Genomic DNA, 27,906 nt, shown 5'->3' on the forward strand with positions numbered 1-27,906 from the left:
TGCATATCTATCTATATTACTAAAACTTTTTGTGTGTGTGTGTGTGTGTGTGTGTGTGTGTGTGTGTGTGTGTGTGTGTGTGTGTGTGTGTGTGTGTGTGTGTGTGTGTGTGTGTGTGTGTGTGTGTGTGTGTGTGTGTGTGTGTGTGTGTGTGTGTGTGTGTGTGTGTGTGTGTGTGTGTGTGTGTGTGTGTGTGCATGTCATCTCTGGGCACAATCTGGTTAATTCCTATTTTCTTCCAAACGCTAGGCCACAGCCTTCCCATTTTCACACATCCTACTAATATTTTCCCCCCCTGGGGGTAATAAACATCTTCCCATTGCATTTCCACCTATATTTCTGAACTTTTTGACTCTTGAAATAAAAAAAAAAGCCCATTTTGAGAAAAATAAATCGGAGTGACGTCACAATGCACTCGCAAGGCAGGACGGGACACTCCGGGAGGGAGACACACTCCAGCGTCATGGTGAACAAGGAGTGGCGGTCTAGCCCCCTGCCCTGCAGCCGCCCGGTGGGTGGGGAGGCTGCTGTCGCGGGCCGATCCGACGACTGGGCCTGGGCTGGAGTGAGGGCCGAGCCTGGGGCTTGGGATGGGGCCGTGACCGGGGCCAATAAAGAAGCCGCCGGTGGAACCAAGGACAAGCCTGGGTCCAGAGTCAGAACCTGCACTGGATCCTGGGTGAAGTCAGAACCTGCACTGGAGCCCAAGCGGCAGCCGAGCTGATGGCTGGAGGTTGTCGCTGGAACCCAGGACAAGCCTGGATCTACAGCCAGGGCCGGGTTGAGTACGAGAACCAGGCCCTGGCACTGCTGTACGACCTGGGTAGGTCCTGGGGCAGGGAATGGGAGTGAGGGGAGGAGGATGTGGGAAATGAGAAGGAGGGAGATGGGGTGGGGAGTGGGGTGTAGAGGGAGGTGGGGGGGGGGGGGGGAAGGGGGAGATGGGGGGGGGGGGTGGAGGAGGGAGATGGGGAGGGGGGGGGGTGGACCCTCTCTACCCCTCCCTCTCTACCCCCCTCCCTCCCTATCCCTCCTTCTGCCCCCCTCCCTATCCCTACCCCCCACTCTCACCCCCTCCCTCTACCCCCCCCCCCTCTCCCACTACCCCACCCCACCCACTCTGCCCCTCTCCCTCTCTACCCCCTCCCCCCCTCTACCCTCCCCCTCCCTCTCTGTACCCCATCCCCTCCTCTCTCTGCCCCCTCCCTCTCTGCCCCCCCCCCTCTCTCTCTACCTCCCTCCCTCTCTACCCCTCTCCCTCTCTACCCCCATCACTCTCTAGGGATTGACGATGGAGGGTGAAGAGGAGGAGGAGGGAGTGCTGGGGGATGAGGAGAAATGAGCCGTGCCTGCGCAGTTGGGGGCTATGCATGAGTGGTGCAATATTGCGTGAGGAAACGGCTTGATTCTGGGAAACAGGTGAGTGGTGGAATCATGCGTTGGGGGAGCAGACCCAACGGGTCTGCACTTGGTCTAGTCGCCATTAAAACTCGCCCCTCTCTCCTCCAATATTTGATTTTGCCATAGTTTACAGTTTAGTATATTGCCAAGTGTACTGAAGTACAGTGAAAAGCATTTGTTGTGTGCCATCCAGTCAGCAGAAAGACACTACATGATTACAATTGAGCCATTTACAGTGTAAAGATACATGATTGGGGAATAATGTTTAGTGCAAGGTACAGCTAGCAAAGTCCAATCAAGGATAGTCCGAGGATCAAAGGTTCTGACTGTCTTAATTGCCCATGCCTCTCATAATTTTATATACTTCTATCAGGTCTCTCCTAAACCTCCAGCATTCCAGAGAAAATAATCCAAGTCTGTCCAACCAGTTCCTGAAGCTAATACCCCCCAATCCAGGTAGAATTCTGGTAAACCTCTCGAGCACAAATCTTTTTCTAGAATTAAATTTTGCAATATCTTTTAGTACTACTGGTGTAGCGACTCATTTTCAACATTGTTTGCAGGAAAGAAACTAGTTAGTCAGGTTGGCTCATGTCTAACTTCAATTTCAAATGGGAAAACATAGGTATATTGCACCTAACGTGGTCTACACTGGGACAAAAACTAAGCAGCACCACTATATATCCACTTCAAAACTCAAAAAATACTTACTGAGTAAAGTAAAAAGTAGATTTTCATTTAGAAGGATTAGAGTCGAGATTAAAGGGTGGTACAGTGGCACAGCGGTAGAGTTGCTGTCTTACAGCGATAGAGACCCGGGATCGATCCTGACTACAGGTGCTGTCTGTACAGAGTTTGTACGTTCTCCCTGTGACCGGGTGGGTTTTCCCCCCTGTGCTCCGTTTCCTCCCACACTCCAAAGATGTACAGCTTTGTAGGTTAATTGCCTTCTGTAAATTGTCTCTAGTGTGTAGGATAGTACAAGTGTACAGGGTGATCACTGGTTGACACGGACTCAGTGGGCCGAAGGGCATGTTTCCACGCTGTATCTCTAAACTAAAACTTATTTAAAAGTAACAGATAATGCATGAAATATTTGTGTGGTATCACTTAGCTGTAATTGGGAGCCTAGTTACTTCAACCTCCCATACCACTAGGGCACCTATCTGTGGTTTGGGACGGACCTGCCAGTAATGAACCTTAACCCTAAGAAACCATGCGACAAGCCAGGTTCTGTGATTAAGCATAAAGATGTTGCATATTGTCGATGACAAATTCCTCAGCCTGACTGTAAAAGGATGTTATAGCAAAGCTAAATGATTTTGTTGACTTCATTTTAAGTGCACATTGTATCCAATATACAAATTCACTGAACACTTTTAAATATTTGAATATCTTAAATCAGGTTACAATTGTGATGACATGGACACTCTTTCTATGTAAAAGTATTTAGAAGCGAGGCACAACAATTTTTTTAAGAAGGTTTTTGTCAAAACTCGACATCAACATTAATTTAATTGACTTCTGAATTTACAGGCTTAAATAGATACTTATTCATGGGAGTATGGGAGCTGTGGGGACCAGTTTTGGTCTCCTAATCTGAGGAAGGACATTATTGCCATAGAGGGAGTGCAGAGAAGGTTCACCAGACTGATTCCTGGGATGTCATGACTGTCTTATGAAGAAAGACTGGATAGACTTGGTTTATACTCTCTAGAATTTAGGAGATTGAGAGGGGATCTTATAGAAACTTACAAAATTCTTAAGGGGTTGGACAGGCTAGATGCAGGGAGATTGTTCCCGATGTTGGGGAAGTCCAGGACAAGGGGTCACAGCTTAAGGATAAGGGGGAAATCCTTTAAAACCGAGATGAGAAAAACGTTTTTTCACACAGAGAGTGGTGAATCTCTGGAACTCTCTGCCACAGAGGGTAGTTGAGGCCAGTTCATTGGCTATATTTATGAGGGAGTTAGATGTGGCCCTTGTGGCTAAGGGGATCAGAGGGTATGGAGAGAAGGCAGGTACAGGATACTGAGTTGGATGATCAGCCATAATCATATTGAATGGCGGTGCAGGCTCGAAGGGCCGAATGGCCTACTCCTGCCCCTAATTTCTATGTTTCTATGAATCATGGGGTCCTCTAAAACACCACAGTAGAAACATGAAATATGATGGGCGGTCCTTAAAAAAATTCAGGTAAGGCACAACAGGGCAATATCATCATATCTGGAAACAGTCTCTTTGGAATTGAATACAAGCTCACAAGTTCAACGACTGAGGAATAATGAAACAATTCTGCATACTTACAAGCTTCAACCTTTGCAAAGATATCCTGGTAACATCCACTGGACTGCGGTCAGCGATGTTCACAAACCTTGCTTCTGGAATCGCTACAGCACACATCACGTGAGCCCACCTAAACAATACAAGAGAAAATCTGAAAAATGCAGGGATGCACAAAAGAATACTGATGACAGCGACTCATTTTTCTGATCTATCACTCTCGATGTTCCAAATTTGGCACCAGAGTAATTTTTAAGAATGTTGGCCTGTGAAATCTACATACCACTTGAATCTATTTTGATTTCATACGCAAATTGATTGCATAAGAGAGTGAAACCTTTTTATTCCACTCTGTCAATTCATCTAATTTCCAAGTCTATCCATGTACTAAAGGAGGAAGGTCAACAATAAATTATTAGCTTCGTTATATAGAGGATATGTCACTGCTGAAAGTAAATTATGGCAGTTCTTTCACTTATGAAAGAAAGACTCATAATTCATGAATGTCACAGGTTAGAGAGATTTATGATGGTCATTTCACAAATGAAAGAACGCACGGAACTCATCATTACCAGTGAACTCAACTGTTTATTCTATGGACATCATGCCTTTGAAAGAGTTCAGGAACACAAGCCCTGGGGATTATTGTTGATGAGTATTCCCCTTTCTCCTCACATTGCTTTGCATTAATTTATTCCTTAAATCAACAATTATCATTTTAGTTTAGTTTAGTTTAGAGATACAGAGCAGAAACAGGCCCTTGAGCACACCAAGTTCACTCCGACCAGCGATCCTAATGGGCCTGTCCTACTTAGACGATTTTTCAGCGGACTGAAAAACCGGGAACTGGAACGGCGACTGTCAGAGCGGAACACACACACACACACACACAAACACACATCGCAAAGGCGGGGGTAGGGCAAACGAGGGGAGCGCTGTTTGAAATTTACACGGTGCAAAGGCAGGGTGATACAGACACACACCGCGATGGCCAGGAAGGTTGGTGATGTAATTAAGATGGCTAGCACAGTGTACGATAAGTCCTTTAAAAGTGGGGGGGGAGAGGCGGGCGGGGGTGGGGGAGGGTGCGGGGCAGAACGGGGGAGAAGGAGTGAAGAAGGAATGAAGCCAACTTTTAAGAAGCCAGACAACTTTAAATGAGCCAGAAATACACAGCTGTTAAGTTTGGCGGACATTTAACATTACAGGTGCACAACCTTGGTCCTGCTTACGTTTTTTCCCCCAATGAGCCGATGAAAATGACCCGTCAGCAAAGGCGATTAACTAAAACTACATACAACAACTTTGACTACCTATAACTACATTGCGACCCCATTACAACTGCACCTACGACTACATGATTGTCGATTATCTCCATGGTGACCAATTTTTGGTCGGGATAGTTCTCAGAATGTGGGGTGGTGGTTGTGACCATGAAGGGGGAGAAACTTTAATTCTTAGTCCCCTACCTAACATGTGGCGACTCCCAACCTCGCGGACTGGGGCTCCGTCGCCGCGGGCGGCGCGGGTTGTAGCTCCGACCCCGGCAACTCTACCCCTGGCTGCGTGGCGCTTTACAATCCACCGAGCCCCGCGGCCGGACGCCCCTGTCCGCACCAGCGGGGTGCGGGGAAACCAAAGTACCGGGTCGCCGTGCGGCATGTCACAAGGCGCTGTGGCCGCCTTCTTCCAACATTCGCGGAGCGTCGCTGGATCTGGAGCCGCGGAGCTGGGGGCTCCGTCCCGGGGACTCTGGGCGGCTCAGTAAGACCGCACTGTGCCACTCTACGTGGATTTGCCAGGAAGAAAAAGAAAAACATACACACAAGCAATGAGGATATACAAGAGCCCCTGTAATTTTTCTTTAGCATGTAAATAAGAGTTTCTGTGGTTATTATTAGGTTGCGATAGATTCAGCATTTAAACATGTTGAGCATTTAACTATGAATTGATAAAACTTTGGATGGTTGAAGATCATAAGTAAAAAGAGCCAACTGGGAAAATTAGTCAAACCCCTCTAATTTGTTTCACAATAGCTGATGCAAGCCAAAAATGTATAAGTCCCCTGATTGCAAATAAAAGGCGGTGTCTGGAAATCGAATTCACTGGAGATCCAGAGAACTTGTGATATGCAAATTGATGGTCAACCTTTCAGTATCACAACAGTAGCTTATTTTTTTTAGGAAAAAAAAGTGATTGGCTGTAATAACTTTGGAGGGTTATATATTGTGAAACACATCATATAAATGCCAAAACACCATGTACCATTCAGTTTTGTTGTTAATACACAAGCAGCTCTCACAGCCCAATAAAGTCGCCTGGAAAGCAAACTGAAAAGTGGATAAAGTAGTATTGGTACAGCCGATGTGGAGCTTGGAATGCATTTGGGAAAAGCAGTGGAGTCTGCGGAATGAACTGCTCTGGGAATGGCATTTATCTATCTATCTATCTATCGATCTATCTATATATCTATCTATATTACTAAAAGTCTGATCTTGACCACTTCATGTGGTGGTGGTGGTTGGTTCTAAATAGAGCATTCAAAGGTTATTGTTGGTGGTGGTGGTTGTCCTTGTGACAGAATTAAAAGTCGAAAAACACCAGAGACCCTGTTTGAACATGTGGCGAGCATAGAGTCTCCTGCACTCACCTAAAAAGTCGCCTAAGTGGGACAGACCTATCACGTTATCCTACACATACTAGGGAAAACTTACAATTACACCGAGCCAATTAACCTACAAACCTGTATGTCTTTGGTGTGTGTGAGGAAACCAAAGTTCCCGGAGAAAGCCCTTGCATGTCACAGGGAGAACATACACACTCTGTACAGACAAGCACCAGTAGTCAGAATCGAACCCGGGACTCTGGTTCTGTAAGACAGCACTGTGCCACCGTGGATTTGCCAGGAAGAAAAAGAAAAACATACACACAAGCAATGGGAGCAGCCCCTGTAATCTGCCTACAGCCTGTGGTTATTAGGTTGCGAATATCTTTTTTATTATTTTGAGCATTATTTAAAACTAAAGAGCATTGTGTGATAAAACTTTGGATGGTTTAAGATTTCTAAGTAAAAAGAGCCAACTGGGAAAATTAGTCAAACCCCTCTAATTTGTTTCACAATAGCTGATGCAAGCCAAAAATGTATAAGTCCCCTGATTGCAAATAAAAGGCGGTGTCTGGAAATCGAATTCTCTGGAGATCCAGAGAACTTGTGATATGCAAATTGATGGTCAACCTTTCAATATCACTACAGTAGCTTATTTTTTGGAGTCAAAAAAAGTGAGGCTGTCGATAACTTTGGAGGGTTATATATTGAGCACATCATATAAATGGGCCAAAACACCATGTACCATGGAGCTTTGTTGTTGTGCTGAGAGCTTCACAACGCAGCGGCGCAGACCCAATCGTGGAGTGGAGTCCTGGGGCGCCTTGCAGAGGGTCTCCAAGCAGCATTGGTCCACCCGATGTGGAGCCTTGGAATGCATTTGGGAAAAGCAGTGGAGTCTGCGGAATGAACTGCTCTGGGAATGGCATTTATCTATCTATCTATCGATCTATCTATATATCTATCTATATTACTAAAAGTCTGATCTTCACCACTTCATGTGGTGGTGGTGGTTGGTTCTAAATAGAGCATCGCAAATGGTTATTGTTGGTGGTGGTGGTTGGTTTGAAATAAAGCACAGAATTAAAAGTCGAAACGTGACAACTTCCTGTTTGCACTGTATATTGATTTTAGATAAAACGCTACCACTTACGGATGTGATTTTTGGCCATCTTACTCAGTCCCCCTCCACTTATCAGGTGCAGAGGATTCTTCCCATCAATGAAAAATAAAAGTGTTATTAGTATTTTAAAAATGTTGAGAATCCCTCTCCTGTCAATCATGCCATGAAGACCACGCCCCTTCCAGTGGGAAGGGGGAGGGATTATAAAACCAGGAAATGTGGTTGTGGCTCAGTCTCTGCAATTTGAGGGAGGGAGAGGTCACGACTCAACTGAACACACTGAATGTCTACTGAAATGTGTGTGTGGTGTTTATGTGGTGTTTTTGTGGTTAGGCTGTGGGCCGAGGAGCTTTTTTGTGCCGTTTCGTGACCCAACACGGAACTACATGAAGTTTTCACATATTGTGTAAAAATATTATATAAATCATCCCTGAAACTCGTCAAGAACAAAACTTGCACATTTTTAAACAACTTGCAAATTAGAGAAAAAAAATGAAAATTTCGGGTATTTTTAGTTCAATTTAACAACGTTTTACATTGACAGACGCCAAGTGGCCAATCGCGCGCTTTGATTCAGGCTAGCTAGGCAGAGAGCACACAACATGGCTGAGAGTACTTCCACTGATGCCTGTTTTATTGGTGATTCCGATGAAGGTACTTTGTAGTTCTGTGGAATACATGTCGTGGAAACTTGCAGCAGGGTAACTGTGAGAAAAGCATTAATTAGCATGCAGCTAAATGGATAGAAGTGGAACAAAGCCTTGAAAGCAAAGTCCCTGCTGAGGTGCTGCAGTTAAACTTTGTGAATCAACTGGAACTGAAAGGTAAGATCTAAAGTCTGAATTTATGAAAATTAATCTGTGTGGACTTTAATTAATTTAATTGCACCCTTTTATAATGTGAAAAAATTAGATTTGGAGGAAGTACATTCACTCATTCACATTCATTCACTCACTCACTCACTCGCCTTGCACCCTGCTTGAACTGGTACGAGACTGCACTTGAATCTGGTGGCCTTGCACCCTGTTTGAAATGAAATTTCAAGGAATAGCCGTGAGTCAACTGTCAGCCCACCAGCCGTGAGTGAGCTGCCAGCACATCAGGCTTGAGTGACTGAGCTGCCACCCCAAGAATCCATTTGGCCCACAATGTCCATACTAGCCCTCTGGAAACCAGTCCCTTCAGCCCACAACACCCATACTATCGCTCCAGAAAGCCCCCACCACAGGCCATCAATATTGGAATTGGTGGAGAGTAGGAATATTGCGTTGGGGGAACCAGCCCTCTCGTGTGAGCATGGGTCCCACTTAGTCTAGTATATTACTAAAACTCTCATCTTGTTTGTTTCTATGTCTGACTGTCTGAAACGGTACACGATAGTGCTACAATGTTTGGCCCACCTTACTCACCGTTGTCCTATGGTGTGTAGTATCAAATTTTGTTCTAATTGATGGTATGTTTTACAAGTTATTCACATTTAAAATTTTACAAAATCCAGTTTGAGAAAAATCACTTAGAAACTTGAACTGGTGCAGTTAGCCAGCTAGCGACGCCATTCACAATGGGATCATCCAACTCAGTATCCCGTACCTGCCTTCTCTACATACCCCCTGATCCCCTTAGCCACAAGGGCCACATCTAACTCCCTCTTAAATATAGCCAATGAACTGGCCTCAACTACCCTGTGGCAGAGAGTTCCGGAGATTCACCACTCTCTGTGTGAAAAAAGTTTCTTCTCATCTCGGTTTTTAAAGGATTTCCCCTTTATCCTTAAGCCTTAAGCTGTCTGGTGCCCCCCCTCAAAGGACTTCCCCAACATCGGGAACAATCTTTTTGCATCTAGCCTGTCCAACCCCTTACTTTTGTACCTTTCTATAAGAACAATCTTCTAAATTCTAGAGAGTATAAACCTAGTCCCAGTCTTTCTTCATAAGACAGTCCTGACATCCCAGGAATCAGTCTGGTGAACCGTCTCTGCACTGTATAATAATGTCCTTCCTCAGATTTGGAGACCAAAATGTACGCAATACTTGTGGTCTCACCAAACCCTGTACAACTTGAACTTGAACTCAGTTAGCATTACGACGTCACAATGCGATCTGCTTCATAACACTCCCCAGAGCCCTACCATTCACTGTATAGGTCCTGCCCATGTTAGACTTCCCAAAATGCAACACCTCACATTTTTCTGCATTATATTCCTTCAGCCCACCTGGCCAACCAATCAAGATCCTGCCGCAAGTTTTCACAACCATCTTCACTATCTGCAATACTAACCACATTTGTACCATCTGCAAACTTGCTAATCTTGCCATGTACGTTCTCATCCAAATCATTGATATAGATGAGAAACAGTAACAGGCCCAGTACCGTACCCTGAGGCAAACCACTAGTCACAGACATTGAATTCACTCACTTTCTCAGTCCTTTTGCCACTCTTTTCCAAATCCCAAACTCTTGTTGATTAGGCAGGTGCCATGTAGATTGTTCTGTTCACTCAAATTCCCCTTCTCCATCTTTATTCGTTGCACTATTAGCTATATTTAGTCACAACTTTATAGCCAGCTCAAGGAGAGATGATTAGGTAATTCCCATGTCAATCAAGCTCTGTGATTTTAATCAATTTTATGCACTTTTTTTAATACAACCATGCTCCACTCACTGTACTCTTGTGAAGAAACTATTCTGGTTTATTAGTCTTTTTTTGCATTTTTTATTTCCTCCACTCTTGAACAGATTTCATTCTCTGACCAAATCGAATATGTCTTAAATGCTGTGGAAGCTGCTTCAACTGTGAGTGTCATTTCTAATTTGTAGCTGGCAGTCTTTCAGAATTAATGTTCTTTTGTTGTGTGATCAAAATATTCTTGCAACAATTTAGCCATGACTTACCTATTATCAGTCGTCTGTTTTAGTGCGCCACCCCTCAAATTGCATAAGCAACAATCCTGCAGAAATAAGGATAAAACATTTGGTAAATAATTTTATTAATATCTTTCCACACAAAAATGAAAATTACTAATGGCTGTAATTTTACAAATCTTAGCACAAGTGCTTTACTATCTTACAGTGAATTCAGAAAGTATTCAAACTCCTTCACTTTTCCCACATTTAGTTACGTTACAGCCTTATTTTAAAATTGATTAAATTATTTTTTTTTAAATCATCAATCTACACACAATACTTCATAAAAGCGCATGTCAAAGCAAAAGCCAAGCCGTGAAGATGAAGGAATTGTCCGTAGACCTCCGAGACAGGATTGTGTCGAGACACAGATCTGGGGAGATGTGGGATCTCACGTCGCAGCGGCCTCTGCAGTCCGTCTGTCTTTTTTTTAAATTTTTTGTTTTTTTTATTTTTTGTCTCGTTTGAATGTAGTTTTTATTATTTTTTTAAACTGGGTATGTGTGTGGGGGGCGGGGGGGTGGGGAAACTTTTTTAAATCTTTCCCCTGCACGGAGAACCCAAACTTTTCTCTGTCGGGTCTCCGTTGTAGTTGGGGCCGAGCACCGTGGAGCGGCCTCCAACCGGAACGACCAGGGGCTCCAGTCGCGGAGCTGCGGTCTAACCCACCATCGTGGAGCTGGCTGAGTTCGGAGCGGGAGGAGCGGTGGTGGCGCTTCCTATTTCCTACTGTGATGGATGTTTGTGTAAATTGTGTTGTGTCTTCGTTCTTCTTCTAGTTTGTATGACTGCAGAAACCAAATTTCGTTTGAACTTCTGGGTTCAAATGACAACAAATAAATTGTATTGTATTGTATTGTATTGGGAAGGGTATAAAACAATTTCTGCAGCATTGCAGGTCCCGAAGAGCACAGTGGCCTCTGTCATTCTTAAATGGAAGAACTTTGGAACCACCAGGACTCTTCATAGAGCTGGCTTGTCAAACTGAGCAATCGGGGAAGAAGGGCCTTGGTCAGGGACGTGACCAAGAACCCAATGGTCACTCTGACGGAGTTCCCCTGTGGAGATGGGAGAACCTTCCAGAAGGACAACTATATCTGCAGCACTCCACCAATCAGGCCTTTATGGTAGAGTGGCCAGACGGAAGCCACTCCTCAGTAAAAGACACGTGACAGCCCGCTTGGAGTTTGCAAAACGGCACCTAAAAAACTCTCAGACCATGAGAAACAAGATTCTCTGGTCTGATGAAACCAAAGATTGAACTCTTTGGCCAGAATGCCAAGGGTCACGTCTGGAGGAAACCAAGCACCGCTCATCACCTGGCCAATACCATACCTACGGTGAAGCATGGTGGTAGCAGCATCATGCTGTGGGGATGTTTTTCAGCGGCAAGAACTGGGACACTAGTCAGGATCGAGGGAAAGACGAACAGAACAGACAGATCCTTGATGTAAACCTGCGCCAGAGCATTCTGGACCTGGGGCGGAGGTTCACCTTCCAACAGGACAACGACCCAAAGCACGCAGTCAACACAGCGCAGGAGTGGCTTTGTGACAAGTCTGTGAATGTCCTTGAGTGGCCCAGCCAGAGCCCGGACTTCGACCCAATCGAACACCTCTGGAGGGACCTGAAAATAGCTGTGCATTGATGCTCCCCATCCAACCTGACAGAGCTTAAGAGGATCTGCAGAGAAGAATGGGAGCAATTACCCAAATACAGGTGTGCCAAGCTTGTAGCATCATACCCAAGAACACTTGAGGCTGTAATCGCTGCCAAAGGCTGTAATCGCTGCCAAAGGTTATTTATTTTTCATTACTTGGCAAAAATTTCTAAACACCTGTTTTCGCTATTGTATTATGAGGTATTGTGTATAGATTGATGATAAAAAAAATTAATTTAATCCATTTTAGAATAAGGCTGTAACGTAACAAAATGTGGAAAAAGTGAAAGGTTCTATATACTTTCTGAATGCACTGTATATTATCAGGTTGATGCCTTTTTTATTTACTCTTTGTATGTTGTACATACACATTTGAAGCGTATACAAACACTTTAGCCATCATCTTCACAAAAGACTATTCATAATATTCTGAAATATTATTCACAATCTACTAAATACTCTAACAAAACCTGTATATTCAAAATAGGACAATAAATTTGAGCTTCGGCAACATTCAAGTGTAAAATGGGAGAGATTGCCATAATCTGAAAGAAAGGCTGTTGGAATAATCAACAGTAAATTAAAAAAAATATTTGTGTGTTGATCTGCCAAATATTTATCTATGGAAACAGGTAAACGTTAATAAGGAACAAAGATACCACAATTAATGAGAGGGGGGTGTCACATACATGCCCTTTCAAAAATCAACCAATGTACATTTTTTTAAACAATATTTCCAATTTAAATTAATCCACATAAATGAATTTGATGTATAATACCTGCAATAAATCTTTCTATTACCACCTATGCTAATAGCGCAATTGTTTCATGTGGCAGATTTTTATATCGCTCAAGGAATCTTTCCTCTATTGAAGACAGGGATTCTGGAGATAATCGAAACGCATTCACGGACTCCCCACGAGACATTCAATGCTGTCCGAAGATAAATCTTCCAAACACAGTCTCTTAATTAATAGTTTCTTTATTGTAGTAGTAAAAACAGTAAGATATTCATCTAAACTTCTTTTTTTAAGTACATTTGATCTTACTACTGTAGGGAAGGTGAAAAGTGCATGGTGGAAAGCTGTGAGACCTCTCCTCCAGTGGAGGGGGAGAGAGAGGGGGGGAAGAGGGTGTCTGCGCGAGAGATCCTAGCCGCAAACCTACATCTGAAAGAGTTAAATAGATAGCCTAATCATAAAGACAGGAGAAGAGGCATCACCCCTCCCCCCCCACTCGAGAAGTTGCGGACTCTCGCCGTGACCCTTCTTGAGTTTGGGGGACCATGCAAGAAATTTGTTTGGTAATTTTAAAGCCATCCCGCATTTTGGACACTATCGTCATTGTGCCAACCAGAATGAGTTTTTCTGAGTTTGATTGTGCCAGAAACCCCTCTGGTCGGTGGATCACCAGCTTTCTGCCAGACCCCAGTCTACAAATGAATGGACCCTGCACCCACATCTCGGACCCGCCACTTCACGCTCAGCATAAGACTCCAGCATGAAAAGAGTGGACCCTCTCCCACCCCCAACCACCACTTCACACCCACTCACGGCCGGGCCCTGGACCCCTGCAAAGACTGGGACTTCTACACCCTTCGCGCTCCAATGTGCACTTCACACCCAGATTACTTCACATTAAAAGTTTTGTAATCCTGTCATGCCCCCCCCTTTTTCAAAGTCTCGAACAGGCCCTGTAAGCTAAAAGGCTACTACATTGTACTGGTGTATATAATGAGGCTTGTCGCAATTACCAATAGTTATTAAAAAAGGAGTTATAAAAGCTTAACATATATCAAAAAACAAAAAATAACTCGCATTATATATCAGCATTCAGACTTCTTTAGCGATTCTTCCATCTTCACCTTCGCCTTCTAGAAGCAAGCATAACTTGGTTATTGTCTAAATTTCTAAACACCTGTTTTCGCTATTGTATTATGAGATATTGTGTATAGATTGATGATAAAAAAAAATAATTTAATCCATTTTAGAATAAGGCTGTAACGTAACAAAATGTGGAAAAAGTGAAAGGTTCTGCCCATACTTACGTCTGAATGCACTGTATCTATCAGGTTGATGCCTTTTGGTATTTACTCCTTGAAATGTTGTACATACACATTTGAAAAAATATCACAACACCCTTTAGACCCTCTGCTTTGCATATTGGGCAAAAGATCTATTCATAATATTCTGAAATATTATCCACAATCTAGACTACCAGGGGACCTAACAAAACCTGTATATTCAAAAGCTAGGATTCAATAAATTGAGCTTCGGCAACTATTCTCCTGTAAAATGGGAGAGATTGATTGTAATCTGAAAGAAAGGTTGGTGGAATCATCAACAGTAAATTAAAAAAGCATGTGAGGCTGGGAAAGATATCTCGCCCGCAAATATTCATCTATGGGAGCACCGCAAGATGCGTACTCTCCCCTCTCCCCTACTCTCGCTCCCCCACAGACACCTCTGTCAAGCCCTTAAGCGGGCCCTGGACCCCGGCATCGAGGGACTTCACGCTTCGCGCTCGTGATGTGCGTAGCTCGTGATGAAAAAGCTTCGAACAGGCCTGTAAGCTAAATGGCTACTACATTGTACTGTGTATATAATGAGGCAATTACCAATAGACATTAAAAAAGGAGTTATAAAAGCTTAACATATATCAAAAAACAAAAAATAACATGCATTATATATCAGCATTCAGACTTCTTTAGCGATTCTTCCATCTTCACCTTCGCCTTCTAGAAGCAAGCATAACTTGGTTATTGTTCTTATTAAACAGTGTTCTTAGTCTGAAGTCGTATTGTACGCACCAAACCCTTAACATCAGGCATGATACCTGGTATATAATCCAAAACACAAAAGTCCAAAGTTTTGAAAGCATTAAACTTCTTCCTCCATGTCCCATCAATTCATGAATATGTGGTAACAATAATGTTGATAAGTGAAAGTCCTTGGAGAGAATAATAGGATTTTTCGCAACAACGTTCACTGTGATGTTTTGTTTAATTTCCGGATCATTAGCAGATATTTCAAATCCTAGCTCAAGCTTTGGCCATTCTCTATCTGGCCAACAGAGAAACTCTGGTCCATTGGTCCATCTCTTGTTGCTTAGGAAGCGGTCTGCTGTTAGTCCTCTAGAAGCTTCATCCGCAGGATTTTCTTTTGTGTTAACATATTTCCATTGTGAAACATTAGTAGCTCCCAATACAAAAGAGATTCCGTTTGCTACAAATGTCAAGAAACGTTTGTTCTCATTGTTGAAATATTTAAGCACTGTAATACTATCAGTCCAGAAGATAGATTCTTCCAGTTGAAGCTGTAGTTCTTTTTGCAGCAATATGTCAACTTTAACAGCTAAGACTGTGGCAGTAAGTTCCATTCTGGGAATTGTCATTTGCTTCAATGGTGCCACTCTGGCCTTTCCCATTAAGAATGCAACATGTACTTCTTTGTTATCATTTTCCAGTCTTAGATATGAAACAATACCGTAGCCACTTTCACTGTCATCTGAGAAATTATGCAGCTGTACACTTCTGATCTTACCAAAGCTTGTAGGCTCCATGCACCGGTCCACCTTGAATTCTGAGATCTTGTTGAGATCTGCTAACCATTCTGTCCATCGGTGAGAGGAAGTTTGCGTTATACTCTCATCCCATCCAAGTTTTTCCTTACAAAGATCCTGCAAAATTGATTTGGCTGGCAGTGTAAATGGTGCAAGAAACCCCAGAAGGTCGTAAACAGTACCAATCACGGATAGGATACCCCTTCTACTACATGGTCGCTCTTGAATCAAGACACATCTGAACCTCTTGAAACTCTCTTGAAACACATCTGTTTCAACGCACCAGTGCAGTCCCAATGCTCTTTCCATTGGCAAATTGTCTTTGTCCAAATCCAACTCTCTGGTCTCCTTGGCTCTATCATCTGGTGGAATACTTTCCAATACAACACGGCTGTTGCTGATCCACTTGGAAAGCGTAAATCCTCCCTTATTGCAGATGGAAGAGATGATTTACCATTTGAATTGTTTCCTGCTCCATAAACATGGATTTTAAACAATCATCCACATAGAAATTATTCTTCACAGTGGTTATAATTTATTCTGGAGTGAGCTTTATTGTCCTCTGTGGTCTTCTTTAATGCAAAGTTCGCACAACTTGGTGATTTCACTGCTCCAAAGAGATGTACCTTCATCCGGTATTCAACAAGATCTTGTTGTGCATCCCCAACAGGCCACCATTGGAATCACAAGTAGTCAATGTGTTTTTCTGATACTTTGACTTGATAAGACATCGCTTTAATATCAGCCATCAAAGCAATCGGTTCTTGTCTGAATTTAATAAGAGCTCCAATGAGTGAGTTAGTTAGGTCTGGACCTTGCAGAAGTTGACAGTTATGTGATGTTCCTTTGAAGACTGCAGCACAGTCAAAGACCACCCTCAAGGTTCCTTTCTTCGAGTGATACACCCCATGCTGCGGAATGTACCAAAGCTCTCCATGACTTTGATTTAGTTGGTTTGTTGGTACCATTTCGGCATAATCATTATCAATCATATCCTTTAGGAAAGACGTATATTCCTCATGAAATTTCGTATTCTTGCCAAACCTGCGTTTCAGATTCTGGGTGCGTTACTCTGCCATACGACGATTATTAGGCGGACAGACACTTTCTTGTTTGAAAGGTAAGTCCAGACAATAGTGTCTTCACTGAGTAGTTCATAATATTCAAGAACTTTTCCCTGGACATTTCTTCTGATTCCTTACTGGTACTTTCATTGAAGTCATGATTGTATTGCTTGATCAATAGCTTTTCTAATTTACCAGTAGATATTTGACTAACAGCAGCAGCAGGGTAATTCTTCTGGTTCCTGCTTTCATTGTTCTTTCTCAAGGAGCCATAGATAACCCATCCATGTAGGGTTTTCACAGCAAACGGTCCATCCCCTTGGCTCCTCACAGTCTGTATAGGTTCCAATGCCTTCAAAACATTCGTTCCGATAAGTAGGTCGATACCAGAATATATTTTATGTATCTTGACATCCTTCAAATAAGGCCATTGTTTCAAGTCCTCATATCTGAATATATTTTGATAACAAACAGGCATGGTCTCATGTGTAAACACCTCAGATATTGGTATAAAATTGTCTTCATCCAGACTAGATATTCCCATACTTGTAATGTAATGACTATAGTAGGATTTCTCCTCATTCATGGTATGCAATAGAATCTTAACTTCTCTCCTGTAATGTCCAGCCTTCTCATCATGCTTTCTGTACAAAAGGTAACCGAACTTCCATGATCCAAAAATGCATATAAGTTTGCAACATTTGCTGCTCCTTAGCTGTACTGGTAAGATAGAGAAGATACAGGTATCTACCCTGGCCCCAATATGGCAGATGAGGTGACAGCATCACTAGTAGCTGGCTTCTCCTTCTGTTCTATTTGCTCTGGCTTCTTCTACTCAGTGTGAAGTGCTTCAGGATGATCTTGCTTGCATTTATCACAAGTTATAGGATTCTTACAGTCTTTAACCATGTGTCCTTTTTCCAAACATCCAAATCAGATTCTCTTCTCGTTTAAGAAATCCATCTTTTCTTCATATTCCTCCTTCTTGAATTTCCGACACCACCTTATGGTATGACCAACGTCATCACATAACAAACAAAATAATTTTTGCTTGAAAGTAGATGTATCTCCTTCCTTTTTGCCTTTCGTTTCTGCAGGTATTACAGTGGTAGCAAAACTACTTCTCTTAGGTCCTGATCTTCCTTTTGTTTTAGTAAAGTTGAATCTTTGACAGTTGCAATTGGTTTAGGATCATGAATACTCCCATGGCGTGGATCTAACATGAACCGTACTTCCCTTTCTAAGAAAGCCACAAGGTCAAGTAACATGGCTTCTCGATTCTCCATTTCCATTATCCGGCCTGCCCTATCTCTCCACTGATCTCTAAGCCTTTGGGCAGTTATAGAATGATGGCTCTAGTATTACTAACAACATTCATTTCCTCCATGTGGTCGAGATTTCTCATCAAGCTACAACAACCTCTAAGAAATATCGCAAATTCACTTAATGCCTCCACACCTTCTGACTTGATATCTTTCCAAGCATAGGCCTTTTTCATGTATGCGTTAGCAATTCTCTGTTCGTTATCACAACTTTCTTTAAGCAACTTTTTTGCCTCTCGATAGCCATGGCCTCAAGGCCTATTTTAGACAACTTTCTACAAGCACCTTTGCATGTCCGCTTGTGTAATGCACCAGAAATCGTAAGCGTTCTTTTTCCTCAGTAGTTTTCATTTCTAATCCTTCGTGGAACACCATTATGAAAGCTTCATACCGCAAAGGATCACCATCATATCTAGGAATTTCTATTGGTGATAGGGTGGAAGAGAGATTTTGTTGAGCTATGAGCTTGTTGATTTCCGTTTGATTCCTCACCAATTCATAGAATTCACCTTCAGATCCTTGGCTTGGTGCAGACGTATGATAAACAGGCCTCTGATAAGCATACTGAATTGGTGGTTTGTTACGAGTCCTATGACAAGTTGTTTGTCCCTGACTAGGCCTCTTCGAATCATAAACAGGCATCGGCCAATCTTGGCTTGCAAAGAGTGCTGAATTGGATAAGTTTTGTCACGAGCCTTAACAAAGGTTATTTGCTTCGGTTTAACTACCTGTGGTTGAGATGGAGCTTTACTCAGTACTAGACTTGAATGGCGAGACCAGTCTTCCTCTGGTGGCTGTAGATTAAATTCAGCTGCTGTTTCCCTTTGAGCAGTCATCCCATCAGATACTTTAGAGCCGCATCTTGAACCCTGACTTTCCATTATCTCCTTCTTCAATTTGGCAACCGGCAACTTTGTGGCTAGTTCCAGCTGTTCCTTTATTCTTCTCAGCTGTTCTTCTTGTCTTCTCAGCTGTTCTTCTTGTCACTCAATATCATGTTTCTTCTCAAAGGCATCCGCTTGCAGTGAGAGAGCGACTAAATCAGCTTTGACTTCCATTCGAGCAGAGGCCCTTGACGCTGAACTGGCTACAGAACCAGATTTACGTCTTGATCTTCGTGTAGATACATTTGAGATACTATCATGTGGTGTAATCTCCTCTTCCGTTTCAACACCTTCTTGCATCGCACTTTCAACTGTAGAGTGCGTAAGTTGTTCGATGTCAAGTAACCACTTCTGCACATAATTAACAAACTCATCAAAAAATTCCAATCTTTCTTGGAACCACTGGGTGTGGCTTTTGAGTTCTTCCTCATGCAGTTGTAAACTGAGCAATGAGCTTTGCTTTTCGCCAACCTCATGACCAAGGCTGAATAATTGCTCCAGATTAGATTGCACTATCTTCGCATTTTCTTTTGATTCCATTATTTTCTTCTGGATTTCAATTTTCTTGATCACCTGCTTCCATAACTTGTCTCTATCCATCTGGCATTTCTACAGAAATGCAACTCGGGCCTTTTCGGTGGGCTTCTTTGTTTGTTGGCTAGATCGTCTCTGTTCCGGCCCTTCTTCACCTGGCTTACTTGTTGAGGATTCCACAGCTCCCTCTGGTGGCGCTCATTCACCCAGCTTACCCGCTTCTTCTTGCTCCATGAATTAAACAGGTCTTGGCAGACTGCCAAATCTGCTAATTGGACAAACAGGACCCTTTCAGTTTGCTTCTGTCATGATTAATCAATATTCTGAGCCGTGTGCCGTAAACACCCGATAAGAAACAAAACAAAACTGGACTTTCAGAAAACATCCAATTATTTTTGAAGTTTAGTTCAAAAAGAATGTGTCTAATCTCGACTTCAAAACAAACCAAGGCCAGCACCTCGATTCCGGTTTTACTCACTTCTTGGCTCCCTTCCAAAACTTAGCAGAACTTGCTGCTAATACTTCTCTAGACTCTTTATCGGAGCCTGTAATTTTACTTTAAAATACTGACAAATGTCGAATTTTCACAGCATCTCGTTAAGAAGCTAATTAAAGCGTTCCGGCTTTCAAATTTACAGCATAATACAATAGCTGCTCTACTCACGCTTTCGATCAGTGAAGTTTTCAATCTTCAGATAAGTCGCGTGGCTTTGTTGATGAACCTACCGGTTAATTGGCTCTAATCTCTGGCAAAGATATTTTTATTCAGTTCCTCTTCTATGGAACCGGTCTTCAGTTCCACTTCTACGGAACCAGTCTTCTGGCAGTAATATCTCTCCAGAGATCCAGCCCAATCTTCTGTCCCTCTTCAATGGGACCAATCTTCTACCTCCTGGCTGTAAGGTAGCTTTCGATTCTAGGTGTAGTGACAGATTTTCATATCATTCAAGGAATCTTTCCTCTAGTCACTATGATTGAAGACAGGGGTTCAGGGGATAATCGAAATGCATTCACGAGCTCTCCACGAGACATTCAATGCCGTCCAAAGATAAATCTTCCAAACACAGTCTCTTAATTAATAGTTTCTTTATTGTAGTAGTAAAAACAGTAAGATAATCATCCAAACTTCGTCTTGTTTAAGTATATTTTGATATTACTCATAGTCAAACTCGTGCATGGTGGAAAGTTGTGACCTCCCCTCCATGCTTCTTCAAACTAAACTAAACTAATTACTAGGGTGTCTGCGTGAGAATACCAGCTGCAAACACGCCTCTGACTACATATAAATCCCACCCACATAATTATACAGGCAGACAGAATTTAAAGGTAACTGGTTATAGTTATAACATACTGAGTAAGCTAAATGGCTACTACACATCACATGGCACCTTGGGATGAAGGAACTCAACATGGTGGCATCCTACAACCCGGTGCACATCAAAAGATAACCTTTACATTTTACAGTAACATGGGCATTACTTAAACATGCCATGGCCTGTCATTGTAAACTCTTGCATTTCAACCATGTGAATCATAATGTAGGATGCATATTTTTTGCAACCAACTCAAAAGTGTTTAATTTGAGGAAGACAAAAAACAATTAAATCATAAACTGTTTATTCTTAATTCCTTAGCTACAAAAAATGTTTAAAAATCAATCACATCTTCCAAAATTACAGGCTGCAAGTACAGTACAGCAACTAAATATACTAATGGAAAAAGATTCAAACAACAATTCCAAGGGTGTTATATTGTGAATAGGGGTGATATTCTGATATATTGTGTATAAATAAAGATGAGAGCACGGGAGAGCTTATTTCTGTATGAATAAGGACATTAAGGACAAGTATGTGCTCACTGCCTTTAAATCAGTTAGCAGTCAGTGTAAGAGACTGTAGGTAAACAAAGATAGTGGCAAGTAGAAATAGAGTAAAGAACAAAGATAACTCTCTCTTAGAATGTATGGGAAGACAATAAAGACTATTGACCGTCGCAGTATATCATAAAAAAAAGTGACAGAATTATTCCTGCAAAATGAGTAACCAGACCAGAATTGAGATCAGATAAGACTCCCCTTCACCCCCTCATAGTGTTTGCAATAGACGTAACAGTGACAATAAAGGCCCTTTTTTGAGGAATATACAAGTAGAAACTATTAGTTTATTCTTGTTATAGCACTCAATCCACACTGGGCAACCCATTCCTTTCTCACAGTGCAGGCCTTGGTGGAAGGGGGGTTACAAAGCACAGGGCCAATGATACCTATAACGGGTAACCAGATCGCACTTTTATCTGACTGGATCTATATCGATAAACCTCTGATAATGTATAAAGATTGGAGACAATGTGTGAACCATCTTCTCCCACTATTTTAGTTTAGGTTATCTATTATCACATGAACAGAGATACAATGGAAAGCTTGCAAGTAGAATATCAATCAGAGCCTCTGTCTGACTAAATGTTCAGAAAGTGTGAGTGTTCCTTTGGCATTAGCACAATCACAGCATCTCATTACTCTAGACTATAATGTAAAAAGTATGTGTTTTGTACTGAACATTCCCAACTTGCTTTGGAATTTACAAAAAATGACTTGCATTTATACAATGTCTTTCAAATCTCTTCAGAACGAAGAAAATTTGATTGAAGTATTTTTGAACTGTGGGAAACAGCCACCAAATCGTGCATATCGCTTCAACACAGGCCACCACGACAAGGATGTTCACAACACATCTAGTTTAGTTTAGAGGTACAGTGTGGAAACAGGCCTTTCAACCCACCTAGTCTGCGGCGACCAGCGATCCGTACACTAGTTCTATCCTATGTACTAGGGATAATTTACAGAAACCAATTAACCTATAAACCTGTACATCTTTGGAATGTGGGAGAAAACCCACGCGGTCACAGGGAGGACATGCAAACTCCGTACAGACATTGCCCTTAGTCACGATTGAACCAAATCTCTGGCGCTGTAAGGCAGCACCTCCACTGCTGCGCCAATGTGTCATCCGTTGAGCCACTATGCCGCCCCACTGCGCCACTCTTGCATTTGCAGATGGCACAAAAATTGTAGTCGAGTGAAATGGCAACAGAAATAGATTTAAATGAGATATTGACAAGTTGGTGGAACAACTAGTTAAAATGTAATAACGTGCAAAGTGCTTTCTATTTTTGTTAACAAACAGAAGAAGCAATATAAAAACTACAGGGCATATTTCTAAAACAGGTATAGGAACAGGGGGATGTATGTGTAGTTCAAGAACACGGTGGGGCAGGTTGACAAAATTGATAAAATAGTATCGGATTCTATGCGTTAGAGAGGAAGAGAATACAAAGAGCATTATAAAACATTAATTGGGCAACATAAAAAGCATTGCATCCAGTACAGGGTGTCAAGCTTGAGAAAATGTGTCAAAACCTTAAAGAGTGTAGAAAGACTAACTGAAATTAGATTAAGGTATTAAAAAACATGAAGGTAGACAAAAAGACTCTGCAGAAGCTGGAATCTTGAGCAATAAATAAACTATTGGAAGAATTCATTGGGTTGGGCACTGTGGAGGGAAATGGACAGATGATATTTCAGACTGGGGCACTTCTTCAGACTGAAAAAAGGGTCATGACCTGAAACATCATTCGTCCAATTCCCTCCACCTTTTTCTGCCTAGCCTGCTGAGTTCCTCCAACAGATTGTTTTTGTTTGCTCAAAAAGCATGCCAGTAATGATAGAATTGGAAGCAGGGGTCACAGAATGAAAGATATCACAAAAGGACCCAATATAACCTGATCAAAGTGTCATTTCACAGTGATTGGTTTGGATTTGGAATGCACTGCCAGGGTTTAGAGAGGAGCCTGATTAAATTGTAGTGTTCAAAAGAGAGCAATTTGAGTACCAGATAGGAAATAATTTGCAGATGTATAGGGACAGAGAGCAGCTGAAATGCTCATACATACAGCTGATAGAGACATGTGGTGCTGAATCTCACTTTGTGCTGCACCCACATTCTTTGGATTTTGTACCCCAAATAACACGAATTAGCTCGATTCTACAAGTTGGGAAAATTGTTTGCTTCACAAGGCCTTTAAGAACATTTCCGCTGAAATTATATTATTTTCTCTTTGCTTTGGAGCAGTCATTGCCCATGAGGCAATTCAGTCCTGTGTTGCCAACACCAATTGCTTTGTTTCTTGTATTCGCTGCTCTGTTCAGTGTGCAATATTCCTTTCAACTAATATATCATAGAGCATGCCTTTGGCCCTTGGCTGTATTTTTGTTTCAGTCTGCAATCTCAATGTGTCCTGGGTTCAAATTCTTCATTCAGTGCATACAAATAACACTCATGCACCATGACATTGCGCTGTGAGAATGGTATTGACATTTTTTGAGGAGGATAAAAGGCTTCACATTGTAGCTCTCCTATTTGATCATTCAATGTTTTTTGCAGACTTTCTGAAGTGTAGTATTCAGGGTTTTTACTAAAAGACTGAAGTATTAATATTTTTCTACATTTTTTGAAAAGGAAGAATGTAAATAGGTTTCAGAAAAGTCTCTTGAGTCAGATTGCCTTTACTCTTTTCTGGGAGTGCTGCTAAAAGTGTTTTAGGGCAGAATGTTGACTTTCCCATCTGCTTTGGTGAACCTCTCACAAATCCAGACATTTCATAAATTGGATGGTAGTTGCTTTAGATATGGTACAATGGTAACAATAGACAATAGGTGCAGGAGTAGGCCATTCGGCCCTTTAAGCCAGCACCGCCATTCAATGTGATCATGACTGATCATCCCCAATCAGTACCCCGTTCCTGCCTTCTCCCCATATCCCCTGATCCCACTATTTTTATTGCCCTATCTAGCTCTCTCTTAAAAGCATCCAGAGAACCTGCCTCCACCGCCCTCTGAGGCAGAGAATTCCACAGACTCACCACTCTGTGAGAAAAAGTGTTTCCTCGTCTCCATTCTAAATGGCTTACTCTTAAACTGTCGCCCCTGGTTCTGGATTCCCCAAACATCGGGAACATGTTTCCTGCCTCTAGCATTCCAAACCCTTAACAATCTTACATGTTTCAATGAGATCCCCTCTCACCCTTCTAAACTCCAGAGTGTACAAGTCCAGCTGCTCCATTCTCTCAGCATATGACTGTCCCGCCATCCCAGGAATTAACCTTGTAAACCTACGCTGCACTACCTCAATAGCAAGAATGTCCTTCCTCAAATTAGGGAACCATAACTGCACACAATACTTCAGGAGTGGTCTCACTAGGGCTCTGTACAGCTGCAGAAGGACCTCCTTGCTCCTATATTCGATTCCCCTTGTTATAAAGGCCAACATGCCATTCGCTTTCTTCACTGCCTGCTGTACCTGCATGCTTGCTTTCATAGACTGATGAACAAGGGCCCCCAGATCCCATTGTACTTCCCCCTTTCCCAACTTGACGCCATTTAGATAGTAATCTGCTTTCCTGTTTTTGCTACCAAAGTGGATAACCTCAAATTTATCCGCATTAAACTTCATCTGCCATGCATCTGCCCACTCCCCCAACCTGTCCAAGTCACCCTGCATTCTCATAGCATCCTCCTCACAGTTCACACTGCCACCCAGCTTTGTGTCATCTGCAAATTTGCTAATGTTATTTTGAATCCCTTCATCCAAATCAATGATGTATATTGCAAATATACCTAACCCATAGTGTATTTCAGCTTGTTCTGTCTTTTTGACACAATTCTCAGGTTCTGGAATTCAGGGCACTAGGCTTCATCAGAGCTGATAAGACAAATGATATTTTATTTTCAGTCTGTAAGTCAGATTTGTTACACTTTCTATGTAACAGCTAGTGATTGACGGGATTTCACATTTTGGAATCCAACTGGAGTAAAACGCCCCACAGTCCAATTGTTCGGAATTCCCATCGGTTCAGCATTTGGCTCACTCATTAGTTAGGAGTGCGAGCCAGTAGGTCCGGAGTATGTGGGCTGGATGGGCAAGCTGGAGCTGGAAGTCCAGAGTGCAGATCAGGTGGATGGCCAGAACCAAGGATCCAGAGTGGGGGCCAGTTGTGCAGTCTGTGTCAGGAACACTAGGATTTAGAATTTACTGGATTCTATTGCCCGCTCCTTGTAAGCTCATCGGATACATTGAAAATATTATCCTATCGTGTAGCATGCAAACAATGAAATAAAAGCGTGTTAAGGTATTAAGGGACATCCAACAGTTCTGGTAAATCAGCTAGTCCGGCATCAGAGTCCCACCGTTTCCAGATTATCTGAGTTTTTATTGTAAAACTATTTGATGGCAAGTGTGCCAGTCACATGTATTGTTTAAAAACTTTGTAGAACAGTGGAGATCTGCTGCCTATTATGCTCAAACTAATTAGCACTGATGTAAACATGAAGGGCTGCATAGCGTCCTTATGCCCCTGTCCCACTTAGGAAACCTGAACGGAAACCTCTAAAGACTTTGCGCCCCACCCAAGGTTTCCGTGCGGTTCCCGGAGGTTTTTGTCAGTCTCCCTACCTGCTTCCGCTACCTGCAACCTCCGGCAACCACCTGCAACCTCCGGGTTGAGCAATGATGTCAAGCAGCATTGCACAAGGAACAGAAAGAAAAACTACACTATCTTTCACATAACTTTCCAATTTAATGAAAAAAATCTTGGAAAGCTATTTTTCCATTAGCACTCACAGACTGTAATACACGGACATTAGTTCTTCCCTTTCTCTCTTTGTCTCTGTCGCAGGACACAGAAACTCTCAGGTTTGGTGGAAGTAGCCACAATCTCAATTGCTTGGAGAAACAGTTGTCATAGGATTGGTGATTACAGAACTAGAAGCAGGCATTGGACATGACATTATCGAGGATCACTATGCGCTCACATCGCTCATATTCTAACTCACTATTTAGTTCAAACAAGCCTCTCACGTGCCCAAGCTCCTCAGCCACATTCAAATACTCAGAACAGCCAGGCAACAGTAAAACATGTATAGGAAGGAACTGCAGATGGTGATTTATACCAAAGATTGACACAAAATGCTGAAGTAACTCAGCAAGTTAGGTAGCATCTCTGGAGAAAAGTGATAGGTGTTGTTTCGGGTCAGAACCCCTATTCACTCAAATTTCATGATTCAATGGCTTTCACTGGTTAAGAACCTGACATTTTGCATATTGTAGAGGCTAATTTAAAAGCAAGCACTGCACATTGTAATTTGCCTGGCTTGGGGAAAGAACGACATTCACGCCAGATCACTGGAGGTTTCACACCAGTTCTGCCCTGTAAGATTCAGTTGAGGATCATAATATGCAGTTTCTGAACAGTAGCAGATAAGCGGTACATGGCGACATTTAGGGCTTTGTCCAACCTTTTTAAAAACATGGGCGAGGCTCCAGGTGTCAGTGGAATTTCAGTTTGTAGCTCATCAATAGTGTTGCACACAATCTTCAGCTCACTCTATTCATGATGGGAGAAGTGGTTATTTCCAAATCAACATTCAACGACCCAATAGTGTATGATGGCAGAGGTTACAACTGTTATTGCAGCACTAGAAGATACCACCTAACACAGAAGTAGCATCATAAAAGCTCAATGCAATGCAAACTCATTACTCCAGATTCACTGTTGCCATGATCTTTAAGGAGAGCTGATTTTAGCTATCAGTCCACAAGCAGACTGCGTAGGCTTAATGGGCCTCTGCCCTGAGCAGTCCTGTGTAGTACATGAAATACAGATCTGATGTCCATTCTCACAATGGCAGCATTTCTCATTGTGATCCTGAGAATACCTCAGCCAACTGGCCCAGAGTACTGTCATTCACAGTTGGACAGTACAGTCTGAAGCTGGGCATCCAAGCTTAAGTGTCAAGCCAACCTCTTCCGCTACAAGGCAAATGTGCATTTTTGTTTGGTTGAAACGTTTGGGTCTAGCCTCAAGAGTAATCAATGTGTTTAAGCACTGCTGTAGGCAAATGCTGATCAGAAGCATGTACTAAGGGCTTGCACAATGTGATGTGTCAACAGCTGCATTTTTTCCATCCTAACTGAATAACTGAAAGTGTTTGACACTTTGATTAAATTATAAAGTGACACACATGATCAGTTTTGTTCATACTGGAAAGAGAAAACATAATTCCAATGCGGGGATACTGAATGAATTGAAGGAGGGGTTAACATGTCAAAAAGCCAACTGGCCTTGACTTTTTAACCTATCATAGCTGGCAACCTCAGGTGTCAAGATTATTGTCATAAGCACCTACAACAGAACAATGAAATTCTAACTTGCACAGCTTAACAAACCCGTAAACACAATATGCAGAAATAATAAATATCAATAAATTAATAACTATAATAGCCATAACAGCCCAAAGACCTTCCACCAAGGAGCGCCACACGATTGGCAGCTCCGCCAACAGTCTGTCTTTTTTTTGGTCTTTTTTTACTTTTAGTGTGTATTAAAAGTTTGTGTAAATGTTCACCGGTTTGTTTTATGTTGGGGGAAGGGTTAGGGGAAAACTTTTCTTTCCAGTTTCTTATCTAGCCGGAGATGCGATTATTTACCGGATCGCATCTCCGGTTGCTCTGC

The 27,906-nt window shown here is 42.3% G+C and overlaps 1 protein-coding gene across 4 annotated transcripts in view; it reads right to left on the minus strand.

The window, feature by feature from the left end:
• Positions 1–27,906, minus strand: part of LOC129695557 (lysine-specific demethylase 4C-like) — a 324,943-nt gene that overhangs the window by 92,597 nt on the left and 204,440 nt on the right. For all 4 annotated transcript variants that reach the window (XM_055632624.1, XM_055632625.1, XM_055632622.1 and 1 more), the window contains exons 16-17: positions 10,305–10,360; positions 3,709–3,817 (exon numbers count right to left, since the gene is read on the minus strand). In XM_055632624.1, the coding sequence (XP_055488599.1) occupies positions 3,709–3,817; positions 10,305–10,360 (165 nt within the window). The remainder of the gene's footprint in view (positions 1–3,708; positions 3,818–10,304; positions 10,361–27,906) is intronic.

The sequence above is a fragment of the Leucoraja erinacea genome, chromosome 3, assembly GCF_028641065.1.
Source record: "Leucoraja erinacea ecotype New England chromosome 3, Leri_hhj_1, whole genome shotgun sequence".
Classification (NCBI taxonomy): domain Eukaryota; kingdom Metazoa; phylum Chordata; class Chondrichthyes; order Rajiformes; family Rajidae; genus Leucoraja; species Leucoraja erinaceus.